Source organism: Priapulus caudatus, unplaced genomic scaffold, assembly GCF_000485595.1.
Source record: "Priapulus caudatus unplaced genomic scaffold, Priapulus_caudatus-5.0.1 Scaffold506, whole genome shotgun sequence".
NCBI lineage: Eukaryota > Metazoa > Priapulida > Priapulimorpha > Priapulimorphida > Priapulidae > Priapulus > Priapulus caudatus.
The window spans coordinates 203,423-218,786 of record NW_014577567.1 but is presented as its reverse complement, the minus strand read 5'-3'; the positions used below and the strand labels follow the sequence as shown (position 1 = coordinate 218,786).

General features: G+C 44.2%; 1 protein-coding gene across 1 annotated transcript; it reads right to left on the bottom strand.

The window, feature by feature from the left end:
* Nucleotides 1–7,123: 7,123 nt before the first annotated feature.
* LOC106811129 (X-ray repair cross-complementing protein 6-like) lies at nt 7,124–11,343 on the bottom strand. Its single transcript, XM_014814670.1, has 7 exons — nt 11,294–11,343; nt 10,901–10,999; nt 10,644–10,673; nt 9,819–9,930; nt 9,456–9,539; nt 8,870–8,947; nt 7,124–7,163 (listed from the first exon to the last, which is right to left on the bottom strand). Exons 4-7 carry the CDS (start codon nt 9,919–9,921, stop codon nt 7,156–7,158), a joined length of 273 nt encoding a protein of 90 aa, XP_014670156.1. The 5' UTR covers nt 9,922–9,930; nt 10,644–10,673; nt 10,901–10,999; nt 11,294–11,343; the 3' UTR covers nt 7,124–7,155.
* Nucleotides 11,344–15,364: the final 4,021 nt, after the last annotated feature.

Below are 15,364 nucleotides of genomic sequence, written 5' to 3'. Positions count from 1 at the left end.
CTATATGAACGTTGTTAGATATCTACCTCTCGCACATCGCGCGGGTTAGCATTTCCATTGTGCGCCCCTCTGTGACTCACCCATGCTTAGCTTCCATTGCTGCGCTGCGTTATATCTCCAAAATGGCGTTCACAGCTCTCATCAGTCGCCCTGTGAATACCAATGATTATTTCATTGCGTGTCTCCGCATGTGATAACATGTTAGCTTCAGTTGTGACGCGTAGGGATACAAATGTACTTTATTGTGGACGCTGTGATATTCTCAATGTTAATCATTTGTGCGCGTGATGATGTCATATGTTAGCCTTCATTGGTGTGCTGTGATATAACAGTGTATAGCTTCATTGTGCGCCTGGATGTCAAATGGTAATAGCTCATTTGTGTGCGCTGTGATAATCATGTTAGCTCATTGGCGCTGTGAGATATCATGTTAGCATTGCATTTCGGCGCTCTGTTGATATATGTCTTCAACCTTTCATTGTTCTGCTGTGAATATCAAATGTTAGCTATCATTGGTCGTCTCTCTCCTCTAGCTTGAATCATCTATCTCTCGTCAATGTCTTAGCTCCTCATTCCATACTCTGTGCTCTGTCACTGATCCATTCGTCTTTCATTCTTAGCCTCTCTCATTCTGCGCTCGTGTAAGTCAGGCATCGTTAGCTCACTGTTGCCGTCGCTCCCTTGTCAAACTCATCTAAATCTAGCATTCATTGTGCGGTGTGATTACGCGATGTATAGGCTTCATTGTGGTGCTGTGATATAGTTAGCTTCATTGTGCCTGTGATGATCATGTTAGCTTCATTTTGGCGCTCGCGCGGCGCTCTCGTTTGATATGCATAGTTCAGCTCCTATTTTGGCCTCCTGTGAAGCTCTCTCCCCTCCCAGTTAGCTTACACTGCTGGCCTTCGTGATACTATCACTCCGCAGTGTTTGCTGCTCATTGATATCATGTTACGCTTCATTGTGTGCCTGTTGATACCCAATGTTTAGTTTTTTTTATTGTGGCACTCTTGTCTGATTTACTCATTGATTAACTTCATTGTCTGCTCGTAGAATATTGCATTAGCTCATTGTGTCTCTGCTGAATACACTATTGCTTATGTGGCGCTGTGAGAGATCTACTTGGACTGCTACATATTTCTGATCCGCTCTCTGTGATATGTCAGGCATTTCTCCTTGCTCTCTCCTCAGCTCTTTCTCTCCTTTTCTCATCTTCTCAAGCTGTCTCAATCATCTCTCTCTCTTCTCTCTATCTCTCTCTCTTCGTTCTCTTCGTAGCGTTTTATCCTCGTTTCGGCGGTCTCTTTTTCTTTTCATCTCTCTCGCTCTCGTCCCGATCGCATCGCGGTTCTTCTCACTGTCATAGAACCCTACCCTCTTTCTTTTCTCGCTCCCTCCCTCTCTTCTTCCTCTTCCCGCACTCCTACTGTCATCAGCCACCTCATCACTCAATGTTCGCGTAATAGAGCAAGATATGCGCTAAAGTTTAATACTCGTCCCACGATTGGATGCACGTCGCTCCGTAAGCGCAGGCAGAACTAGCCCCACACAGCAAGTAGCAAGCAGCAGCGCATCACCCCAGCAGCAGCGGCATCAGCAGCACCAGACAGCAGGGCGGTATCACCACAGCAGCAGCAGCACCATCCACACGGACCAGCAGCAGCAGACCACCACCACCAGCGAGCAGACAGCAGGCAGCAACAAGACAGCAGCCAGCTGCACACCACCAACCAGCAAGCAGCTGCAGCAGCAGCAGCAGCACCGACCACCACCACACAACCACGAGCAGCAGCAGCAGCAGCACCACACAGCAGCAGCCAGCAGGCATCAGCAGTAGCCGCAGCACAGTAGCAGCAGCTAAAGCAAGCAACAGCACCGCAGACAGAAGAAGCAGGCAGCAGCACATCAGCAAGTAAACAGCTAGCAGCAGCAGTAAACAGCTAGCAGCAAAAGCAGTAACAGCTAGCAGCAGCACTATCACGAGCAGCACAGCCGCCGCAGCAGTAACAAGAGCAGCAGCAGCTAGGCGAGATAGCAGCAGGGCAGCAGCAGTAACAGCAGCCGCCTAGCAAGTAAACAGCTAGCAGCAGCGGCAAGCAGTAAACAGCTAGCAGGCAGCTAGCGGAAGATAGGCAGCAGCAGACAGCAGCAGCAGCCCTGCCGCAGACAGTAGCAGCAGCAAGCCGCGGAGCAAGTAACAGCTAGCAGAGCAGCAGCAGCAGCAGCAGCAGCAGACAGCAGCAGCAGCAAGCAAGCCGCAGCAGTAAACAGCTAGCAGGCAGCAGCAGGCGCAGCAGCAGCAAGCACAGCAGCAAGCCGCCCAGCAGTAACAGCTAGCAGCAGCAGCAAGCAAGCAAGAGCAGCCGCCCGCAGCCAGTAAACAGCTAGCAGGCAGCAGCAGCAGCAGCAGCGACGCAGCGCCACGCAGGCAGTAACAGAGCAGCAGCGCAGCAGACAGCAGAAGCAGCAGGCAAGCAGCCGGCAGCAGCCGCCGCAGCAGTAACAGCTAGCAGCAGCAAGGCAGGCAGCAGCAGCCGCCGCAGCAGAAGCCCCAAGACAAGCAGCAGCAGCAGCAGGGTGCAGCAGCGCCGCCGCAGAACAGTACAGAGCTAGCAGCAGCAGCAGCAAAGCAGCAAGCAGCACCGCCGCATGCAGTAAGCAGCTAGCAGGCAGCAGCAGCAGGCAGCAAGGCAGACAGTAGCAGCAACAGGCACCAGCAGCAGTAAGCAGCAACAGCAGCCGCAGCAGCAGACAGCAGCCGGCAGCAGCAGCAGCAGCCGCCGGCAGCAGTAACAGCTAGCAGCGAGCGAGCAGCAGCAGCAGCAGCCGCGAGCAGTAACAGCTAGGCAGGGCAGCAGCCGCGCCTAGCAGCAGGCAGCAGTCAGCAGGTAGCAAGCAGTAGCAGCAGCAGCAGTCACGAGCCGCGCAGCAGTAACAGCTAGCAGGGCAGCAGCACAGCCGGCCGCAGGACAGCAGCAGACTAGCGAGATAGCAAGAGAAGATAGCAGGATCACCGCTAATCAGATGTTTGCAGGCGACAGATGAGAGAGCGTGTACGTACGTACGTATATATACGTGTCCGTGTGGTCGTCTGTTTACGCGCCTGCTGTGCATCTAAGGTCACACATACGCTCGCTATAAATAGCGGTGAAAACTCCTTACGCCTTGGGACACACACTTGCTGCCGTTGCTGGCCAAGAATGAGAGCGAGAGCCCGCGCGAGAGAGAGAGGAGGGAGAGAGCGCGCGAGAGAGAGAGAAGGGGAGAGCGCGCGCGATAGAGAGAAGGGGAGGGTGCACAAATGGGAGAGAGAGACAGAGAGAGAGAGGGAGCGAAAGCGAGAGAGGGGTAGAGACAGTGCAAGAGCGTGAGAATGAGATAGAGAGAGATAGAAGGAGAGAGGGGGAGAGGGTGAGGGAGAGAGAGAGAGAGGGAGAGAGAGAGAGNGCTGCCTTCTCCTTCCCTTGCTTCCTTCCCATTCATGTGCTGCCTTCTCCTTCCCTTGCTCCCTTCCCATTCATTTGCTGCCTTCTCCTTCCCTTGCTTCCTTCCCATTCATGTGCTGCCTTCTCCTTCCCTTGCTCCCTTCCCATTCATTTGCTGCCTTCTCCTTCCCTTGCTTCCTTCCCATTCATGTGCTGCCTTCTCCTTCCCTTGCTCCCTTCCCATTCATTTGCTGCCTTCTCCTTCCCTTGCTTCCTTCCCATTCATGTGCTGCCTTCTCCTTCCCTTGCTCCCTTCCCATTCATTTGCTGCCTTCTCCTTCCCTTGCTTCCTTCCCATTCATTTTCTGCCTTCTCCTTCCCTTGCTCCCTTCCCATTCATTTGCTGCCTTCTCCTTCCCTTGCTTATTTCCCATTCATTTGCTGCCTTCTCCTTCCCTTGCTCCCTTCCCATTCATTTGCTGCCTTCTCCTTCCCTTGCTTATTTCCCATTCATTTGCTGCCTTCTCCTTCCATTGCTGCCTTCTCCTTCCCTTGCTGCCTTCTCCTTCCTTTGCTTCCTGCCCATTCATTTGCTACCTTCTCCTTCCCTTGCTGCCTTCTCCTTCCTCCCCCTGGCTTCTTTTTGCATCCCTGCTAAAGTCTTTTACAGTAAGTACATGATTTCCACCACGGGCTCCCTCCTCCTTCTCATCCTCTTCCTCCTCCTCCTCCTCCTCTATGTTTCCCCCTCCTCCCCCTACTCATCCTCTAGCTTCCCCTGCTTCCCCTCCTCCTCTGCATTCTCTCGCATCCTACTTCTCCTCCCCTTTCTCTTCTTCTTCCTCCTCATCTACCTTCTCCTCTTCCTCCTGCTTCATACAGAAAGATGGACTGAGCATGAGAAACTACCAGCAACAAACGACTACTTGCTAATGTGTAAATCGTACAATAAAAAAACTTCCAACAAACACAAATCAAGAACGAAACAATTGCCATGTAATTACAAATTCTTCATTAAAGATATTTTCATTAAACGTATCAACATTGACGACGCGCGATTGCGTTCCATTTCTTTCACACCCCGCGTTCGATTACGATAAAGAACGTACCCCCACCTGGTGTCATAGACCGAACAAATATTTGGTGCTACTATGAGTACTCAAACGATTTCTCTGCAATGGGGAAATAGCCACGCGCGTAGAAAACTTGCAAATCTAAGAAATATTCGCATCACATTCTAGAAAACCTCCAATACACATCTACCGACAATCTTATCGTTCTCTGAGTTCGTATACGTCGATATATTTATGCTCATCAATCAAACACGAATCATCAACATCAAACATAATCGCATCACTACGTTGCACAGGTCTAACTATCAACATATCTAAACACAAGTGTTAAATGCATAGGTCTCTACCACGTTCACATCTGCTGGTAACACAACGTTAACACACCGATTACTACCAAAACATTACTTCTATGAACAGTTCAAATTTCAGTTGAAATGTTCAGATGGCATCGACCCACGATCGCATTTACTATCACAGAATAGCAACCAGATTCCGAAAAGGAAAAATGAATCCTGCAAATGGATTCTCACAGAAAAACTACTTTTTCGGGTTAGGAACGGCCCCTACCACATATATATATATATATATATATATTTATATATTATTTATATTTATATATTATATTTATATTATATATATATATAGATATATATAATATTATATATTAGATATATATATATATATATATATATTCACATACATACATGTATATATATATCCTCGGAGAGTCCATCTCATCCATCTTATCAACATATCAATGGTGGCAAAGCCACATCATCAGAGGGACGTTACGCAGGGGCGTCCACAACTCATGCCAGGGGGCGCATCTCGCGCTCACAGGTTGAGGTATTCGTTGATGGCGTCCATGAGTTCGGATCTTCTTGGCTTGCGTCAGTCGTATGCCCTCGTCTTACGTACTGTCGGCAGACACAGCCACGGTCATCTTGCCCAGCTAACGAAACAAAACGACGACAAATATTAATATTATGATTAAATATAATAATTATATTAATAAACTTTATGCACGGCAGTACTTATACGTCACGATTTTTTATGCTAACGTAAGTTCCAAACTATTAGATATGTTTACGTATGTATGTTACGCAATCGTTGTATCTTACCTGTTTTTATGTACTAATAAAATGTATATACATATTATAATAACTAATATATATACTATATATATATCTTTAATATATTATATATATATCTTAAATTAGTATATATTATATTATATATTATATTTATGTATAACATTATGTAAATAACGGCGAGGTGTTCAGCACGATGTTGTACGCACCTTGCGGGCCAGCGCCCTCTTGCTTTCACGTCCCACAGCAACGCCTCTAGTCGTCGGTTTGCTTGCGGATCCGCCAAGCATTGCCGCATAGCCTGCGCGAAAACAGCAACAGGTTAGTACAAAGAGGATTCTAGATATCTCTGCACTGAGGATTGATGAAGGAGGACAAACTTACTCGCTTGCACGCACCTTCCTCTCTACACTATCTGACGAGCGCAGTTAAGTGAGAGGGAATGACATTCAACTTGTGTGCACACTTCTCTCTACACTAAATCTGAGAGTGTATAGGCTTCATCCTAGAGTATCTCTGCATTCAGAGATGAAGGAGGAAAGGACTTACTCGCTTGCACGCACGTCTTCTCTCTACCTATCTGAGAGTGTATAGATCTCTAGATATCTCTTGGCATTCAGAGATGAAGGAAGAGACTTACTTCGCTGCACGCACCTTTCTCTCTACCTATCTGAGAAGTGTATTAGAGTCTCTAGATAATCTCTCATTCAGAGATGAAAGGAGGAAAGAACTTATCCTTTTGCTACAGCACCTTCTCTCTACCTATCTGGAAGTGTATAGAGTCTTCTAGATATCTCTGCATTCAGAGATAAGGAGGAAGATTACTCGCTTGCACGCACCTTCTCTTCTAGCCTATCTGAGAGTGTTACTAGAGTCTCTAAGCATATCTCTGCATTCCGAGATGAAGGAGGGAAAGAGCTACTCGCTTGCCGACGCACCTTCTCTCTACACTATCTGAGAGTGGTATAGAGTCTCTAGATATCTCTGCATTCAGAGATGGAGGAGAGGCACACTTACTTGCTTGCACGCGACCTTCCTCTACCTATCTGAGACTGTATGGAGTCTCTTAGATATCCGCACTGTAGAGATGGGAGGAAGAGAACTTTACCGCTTGCACGCACCTTCTCTGCTACCTATCTGAGAGTGTATGGAGTCTCTTAGATATCTCTGCATCCATCAGAGGATGAAGGAGGAAGAACTTATCGCTTGTACGCACTTCTCTCTAACTATCTGAGACGTGTATAGTAGTCCTAAAGATATTCTCTGCATTCAGAGATGAAAGGAGAAGATTACTCGCTTGCACGCAGCACTTCTCTCTTACTATCTGAGACAGCCAGTTGATGAGGGAGACAATCAATTGTTACGACTTCTCTCTTACCTATTGAGACTGTATAGAGTACCGCATAGATATCGCTTGCCACTGATGGATGAAGGAGGCGTGACGGTATATTACTCGCTTCGCGCGCCGCCGGCTTTCGCAGCTTCGCGGGGTTGAAGCATCTGGGAAACACATTCTTCTTTGAACTCCTCTATGTGTCGCCCAGCTCTCTTCTCATCATCTATTAATCAGGTAACTGGCAACGCGAAAGATAGGGTTAGAAAGACGAGGTAGTATACTATGACGGGTCTGTGCTACTAGGTACGCAGGGCGCAAATTGACAGCCACGCGGCACTATGCGGCAAATTATTTGGAGGGGCCGGTTAGCATTGGCAACACCGGCCCTCCGACAGCCGGTGAGGTGTCAAGCGGTGTTTGCGAGTACCTACATTTTTATCTATTAGCATTTATTGGAAAATAGCGTATATTACTGTTGTTAATATCATGCCATTATTTTATCAAATTTTTACAAATTTTGAATCGAGAATGCAGCGTGAACAGACATTGATTTCAAACAAAACTTGTGAGGGCCAGGTCAATTAGTGGTTGAGAGGCTTGGTAAAAAATTGCTGTTACCAGCCTCGGGGTCGGTCCAAAAAAATCTTGAATTTCGTGCCCTGGGTACGTATCTATGTATGAGGATTCAGTCAATTTGTTATTATCAGTTGTATGCTCCTTGTTATTGTATAATACTGTAAATCTTACACTTTTTACGCAAACAGAAAGTACTCATAATTGGTTACAGTTGTCATTTTAGTTTTAAATAAATGTTTTCATTTCCTGTCTTTCAAGAAACGTTAATTAAACTGTCTTTATAAGGAAGGTGATCATATTGAATAATGAAATCTAATACAATATGACAATGATCCATAATTTCTTCTTATTGCTCAAATAGCATACATAAACAAATGCTAAATACAACCAGTGCTGCAATCAAGTGCGCCCTCCCGCACCGCGTTGATAGGCTTTGCTATACCGGTAGTACAGTAATAAAGATATAAGCTGTGTAACTTTAATGACTTCGCTATATCAACGTTTATCATGGATATGCGCTCGAGCGCGAGCTAGTGGTGGTGGGGGTGGGGTCAAGGGAGGGGCCTCTAATAGCAAAAGCAGTTCAGTCTTTGTTAACATCAACAAATCCATGTTTAACCCTCCTCTTGAGGGTCAAAAGGTTATCAGACACTTGCTCTTCGCACGTCAGCGAAAAGTAGATTTCATGGTCGTTTCAATAAAGTGAAAAATAGTAGGTCAGCGCTGAAACAAAAAAGTTTTCCACCCGGTCTGTTAGACCATGTCCCCAGAAAATGTCTGATATCTGACCTTTCCCCACTGCCCTTTGACCTGTGACCTCCAATTTCGCACTGGTGATGGGTTTCCTCCCCATCACACTATATTAAGAGCGTAGGTCGAGCCGTTGAAATTTGTGCCGCAATTCCGTATTTCCTCTTATACCTTAAGTTAAGGGGAAAATATTCCCCCTCCATTGACACATCTCAACCTTTGACCCTTGACCCCCAAATTCAACATCCTGAGTCCTTTTCGCGATCCCCCTCAACGTCCCGAATATCAAGACCGTACATCGAGCGGTTAAGATTTGTGCCCAACTGTTGACGGACGGAAGGACGCACGCACGCACAGATGCATGGACGCACGGACAATCATGCGATTCTACGAGCTGCATCTGACTACGTCAGATGAGCTAGAAATAGGGATACTGAATATATTACAACTGAATACACGAAATTGTTGACCAATGCAAAGATGTATTTCCTAATGAAAAATAATGGCCTTGTGTATTGCACAAATTGAAGTTGTTAATACATGCACTGCATGTTATGTATGCATGTATGTAGGCACATCTTTACGTATTACATTATGTAGACAGCTTTAGCACCGTACCTGTGTAGTCTACGAAAGATTCCGGTGCATCTCTCTCTAGTGCAAAGGCTTCAATGTTGCGCCAATGTTTCTGTAACACTGTCACAACAAAACCTTCCATGATACATAATGACTAGATTAGTGTATGGCACTAAACTGCCATGATAAAATACTATAATAAATAATTGCTCTAATAAAATAGGACACAGTGTCAGAAACAACTGCTGTCTTAACATTTCTGACAATGGGCCCCAGTATGGGTAGCCACCTTACCTGCACACTAGAACAAATGTGAAAGTTTATAACGAAACATGGAAGTTTCATGAATGTTCAAACATGGACAAAAATAATGGCAGTTTCTTTTTAGAACCGTCCAAAACAACGACCGCCCAGACTTAAATCTGGCTGCAATCATTTGATTGGAAACTAGTTTGGCTCAAATGAGCCCACACCATTACATCACCATAAGCTAAATGCAGAGTTCCACTGCAAAGCATAGTGTCGCCAAAACATGTACATGCATTGTAACTCCAATGCGATAACCACAAACGTTTGTCCGTAACACCGAACTTCCGTTAAGCGTGCTAACACTGTGACAGACACCCACCCGGGTTTTCAAACGACTCGGGAGAATAGATTATCTTCAATTTCTTGATGACAACTTTCGCTTTCGCAATCTGCTCCTCATTAGCTGCAAAAAGGAAACAATTTAGTATGAAAAAACATGAGAGAAATAGTACAAAACTCGATATGAAATCAAACTGATATCCCATATTCAATATATATCAGAAATTCCACACTCGAAGACGAATTAATAAAGAAAAATCTTTAAAAGAAGAAAAACAAGGATAAAAAGACATTTAAAAGAATTCATAAATTATTTGAAGACTCGAATAAGCGAAACTCGTGTCGTCAAGAGGTGTCAGGGATGGCACTGACACGACACACAGCGTTGCCCTGGCAACAGTACCTCTCGGCATTTCCTGCAGCTTCAGCTTCCTCAAGTCGTCTGCAAACGGCAGGAAGACGACGTGGAAACCAGGGGGAGTCACTTGTACCTTGTGTTCGTCCATCTCTTCTTTCTAATTGGTGAATGATCAATTGTGATCAAAAACAAGATGTACATCAATCTATCACAGGGCCAGTTAGTGTTAGAGTCGCCCAAGCTCCCGCAATAAATTATTATACATATATAATATACAGTAAAACCCCGATTTTACACAGCCCGATTTAATGTGAATTTGGGTATAACGCGATGAGTCGTTGGACCCTTTTTTGCTCAATCCGGAACTGAAAAGTTTTTGGGCGAGTTGAGCCGGCCTTAGGTCAGATTGCGATTGAATGCGACGCGACGCAACACATTGCAACTCACTGCAACTGAGTGCTTATACGCTGATTTCCTTGAGCCCCGATTTTTGGGCGCCCCCCCTTCCCCCCCCCCCCGACATTTTATGGACCTCAACGATCACGTTATAACGGGACCACACTGTATATTATATATATATATAATATTTAATATTATATAGTTATATAATATATATATATATAGTTATAATATTATATATAGTTAATTATATATATTCAACAAATAAAACTTTAATGTGTTAATCATCATCATCTAAGCTCAGACTCCACAATAATTATATATATATATATATATAATATATATGTATATATAATATATCACATATATACACATATATTATATATTATTATACAAAGGCCCCACCTCCTGCCTCTCCTCCCCTCCCTTCCTCTCCCGTCTCCCTCTCCCCTCCCCACTCACCCCCGGTACCGGAGGCAGCAGTGCGACGAATCGCGGCGGTGTTCCGTCGAGCCGTGTACTTGCACACGACGGCCCCTCTCCCTCCCTCCCTTCTCCCCCTCCCCTCCCCCCACCCCGGGTACCTGAGGCAGCAGTCGACGAATCGTGCGGGCTGTCCGTTCGAGCGTGTACTGCATCACCGCGACGACGTCCCTCCCTCCCCTCCTTCCCTCCCCCTCCCCTCCCGCCACCCCGCGTACCTGAGGCAGCAGTGGACGAATCGTGCGGGTGTTCCGTCGAGCCGTGTACTGCCACACGGCGACGACGTCCTCTCCTCGCACTTCTGCAGGAGCGCAGCGAAGAGACGGGCTGCTGCCACGCACCGGCTGCGGAAACAAACAACGCAACGTGCACGCGTGCATATCTCTCGATCGGTCGCGTACCGCGGCCGTTACGCCGTTCTTGCCGATATTTATCACGGTTTTTATGCATGTTATTTTTATTTTCAGTTTTAGTTTTATTAGTTTATTATTTTTAACACTATAACTCTACTTTAATAAGTTATAAATAAATTATTATATATATATATGTACATATACAGATATATAAGACCTACGTACATATATAGTATATATATAGATATATATACTATAATTAGTATATTTTATATTGATACTCACTGCCTCGTCCGGATAGATGAACTGCGAAGGCTTCACGTGATGGTATCGCTTCAACCTTCGCCCGGCGTTGAACCCAGCAACGTCAGACCTGCTCACAGCAGGAGCACGCGTCAGAACGTGACCCTATATACAGGTTCGGACTCACCGGGTGTGCCCTGTATAGAGGTTCAACTCTCTAGACGCTGACCCTATATACAGGTTCGATCTACCGGCGTTGACCCTGTATACAGGGTCAACTCATCACGACTCTTATATACAGGTCGACTCTCCAGATGTGACCTGTGTATACAGGTTCGACTCACCGGGCAGACCCTTATATGCAGGTTCGACGCTAGCACGACTCTTATATACAGTTCGACTCTCCAGATGTGACTCTAATATAATATACAGTTCACTTACGGGGCGTGACCCTTATATACAGGGTCGACTCACCAAGCATGACCCTTATATACAGGGTCGACTCACCAGATGTGAACTCTAATAGTAATATTACAGGTTCGACTCACCGCGGTGACCCCATATACACAGGTTCACCTCATCGCACATACCCTTATACACAGGTTCAACTTACCGGTGTGCGTCGAAATCGCTTGATCGACTCCATTCTTTCGTCCGGATCCATCCAGTTTTCTTCCACACCACTCCTGGTAATTGGCCATGTCGCTCGAGCAGGATTTCTCCCGTTTCCTGTGTGCAGACGAACGGGATAGATACTGTGACCGGAAGAAAAGGATCCGGGTGATGTACTCCTCACCCAACCCACCTTCTTTGTCTATTGATCAATCAGGAGTAGATAATAGGGAAGGAGTGACATCAATAAACAAGGGAATTCTTCATTACTAGCCCTATAATACCTACGATTTACTACGCGTAACTCATCCAACTTGAGTCAAATCGGACACAGTACATTCGCATAGCTATCGTGCGAAATCGTTTCTCGTATACACCCGCCAATCCGGAGATACAGACTAAAACGTACGACACGATTCTCCATTCTTTGCCATCAATCCAAATCCATTTCGCGCCCTCTATTCAACAAAGGCAGCTACCTAACCACAGCTTGCTAACTCGCGCGGCAATGTGGCTCGCGGTGAGATTGAGCCCGATCAGCTGCTGCTGATTGCGGTTGGGTGCGGCGCTGTGAAGCATGCCAGCTATGTGCAGAGTGGCCTGTGTAGCTGCTGTACCGTCAAGGTGTATCTCGCCGAGTGTTGATGGCCTAATCTCCACGACCACATGCCTCGCCGAATTACAATAGCCGTTAGGTAGCTGCCTTTGTTTGAATAGAGCGCGCCAATGATTTGGATTGATGGCCAAAGAATGGAGAATCGTGTCGTACGTTTTAGTCATGTATCTCCGGATTGCGGTGGTGTATAGCGAGAAACGATTTGCACATGATTGGCGAATGTACTGTGTCCGATTTGAGCTCAAGTGATGAGTTACGCGTAGTGAAATCGTAGGTATTATAAGGCTAGTAAATGACAATTTCCCTTGTTATTGATGTCACACTCCTTCCCTATTATCTACTCCTGATTCAAATCGATGATTGTCGAGTCAATGATTGATGTCCGATGATCAATGACCGATCATCAGTCATTTCAATAATCACTCAAATTAGTCATCAGCCACTTTCAATAATCAATCAAACGATGACAATAATTTCCAATAACCAATCAAATCAATATCAATAATTTCCAATAACCAATCAAATCGATTACCAATACTTTCAATAACCAATCAAATTCAATAGTCAATAATTTTCTTTAATCAATCGAATCGACGATCAATCGGCAATTGGCGTGTGGGACGGGTAGGATAGGTTACCTCGACGAACTCTTTGTGATTGTCTTCACTTCTTCGTTGGTTTCCTTGTAAAGCTTGACGGGCGCGTATCGACGTTGGTCCACCAGGCCATACCTGCAGCAGTCTCCAATACATTAATTACTAAAATTAATTAATACTTTAATTAATTTATATAATTAATTTAACATGATTTATTTAATAGCTGTGGCGAGGGAAACATGTCGGACGCGTGAACGCCTGATAATAATATATATATTACTATTTTATACATTATTATTATTATCATCACATCGCATCAGACAGATTTGTCCCAATAAATACATTCGTCAAAACCTTGATAATAATAAAATAATTGTCAAATCAATTCTTCTCAGGATCGCAGCGCGGCACGGGAGAGACGGTTCTCTCTCGCACACGCGCGTGGTTCCCCCTCCGCCCGCTCTCACACTCACACGCTCAGTCCCATCTCGACGTCCTGTCCAAGACGAAACTTCACGCGGCCCACAGATCGCTTCTTGTGATCCTTTGTAAGAGCTCTGTGCGCACAACGAGAGTAAAAAATGTGAGTGAAGATAATAAAGAAGTGATGATAGCAACTCGTCACCCACAGACAGCCTCCGAACTGTTGTTCATACAAACAACTTTGTCACTACAACTTGACTATACAGTGACTGAGTACGTCAGAGATCAAGCACTATTTGAAGCAATCTGTAGTTTCTGGCCATCAATTGTAGTTCGAGAGGTCACGTATGACCCGAGTTAGCTAGGGGGGTCCGGCGGCCCCCGAAAAAATTTTGATTCTGAGATGCAATTTCCTGCATTCTGCAGGCAAAAATGACATAAATTGACAAAAAAAATGACAATAATTAAAAAAAAAAAATTTTTCGATACAGTGAAAATTCGTTAGTTTTATACAACTGGTTCTAGTGGTGGCAAAAAGGAATAGAAATTCGTATAAACGGAATAAATCGTAGTGGTTTGGCATCTCTGGGACGTACCTTTTACAGATTTTACAATAGTTGTATAATAAAAATGACTTTTTGCCCGTGGACAGAAATGTGTGAATTTGTATCAGCTATTGATTAGGATACTGCATAGGGAGTGCAATTTTGATAGTAGTACATGCATGTTGTTACTTTTTTTGATCAATTAAAGTACTGGCCCTTGACAGAAAAAATCATCTTAACATTAGTTCTTAATATTAGTCTTAACATTAACTTTGTTCGTAGATCATTGGCTAAAACACGAAAAGTGACGAGTTTCTAATACACAGTATAGAGTCCGTCACGATTAAGATGTAAAGACTAATGTTAGAATAATTTTGTTTCTGCCAACAGTCTATGATAAAATCTTAAAGTTAAAAGTAATGTTAACACTGAGCTTTTCTGACATTCGCCTATGTTCTTTTCAGAGAGAAGAAATAGATTAAAGTGAGAAAAAAAAAAGAAAAAAAAAAATTGAAATAAAAGTAAAATTAAAAATAATAAAATTTTTAATTATTAATTAAAATTAAAATATTAAAATTAATAAAATTAAAAATTAATTAATTTTGAAGTGAAGTAACCTCGTAAGCAGGCTCCTCGAATTTCTCCGCGGGTCGCGACGCATCCCGTATCCTCATCTCCGGCATGGAAACCACATCTACGTGAAGCCAAACAACGATCGATGTTAATTGTATAGTCACTCATCTGCGTACTTATACTTACGTAAATAAATGTGTAATGTCAGTTTTAATGCAATGACAGCGCCAAGCAACTACAATAACTGATGATGTCATACATGCATACTATAAGGTAAATAAATGTTAATGTCAATTATAATACAATCGACAGCGGCCAAGCAACTAGAATAACTGATGATATCACACATCGCGAACTTATAACATAAAAATGTATAATGTCAATTAAATACAATGACAGCGCCAAGCAACGACAAATAACTGATTATGTCACACGTCGCGTAACTTATAAGGTAATATATAATTGTAATGTCAATTATAATACAATGACAGCGGCCAACAACTACAAATAACTGATCCATATCACACATCGCGTAACATATAATGTAAATAAATGTGTAATGTCAATTATAATACAATGACAGCGGCAAGCAACGACGCAATTAACTCACGATGTAACTCGTCGTGTAACCTTATAAAGTTAATTAAATGTATACATTCAATTAATACAATACAGCAAACAAGCACGACGAATAACTCAAGATGCAATGCACAGAACTCGTCCGTCGATGTAATATTTTATAACACTT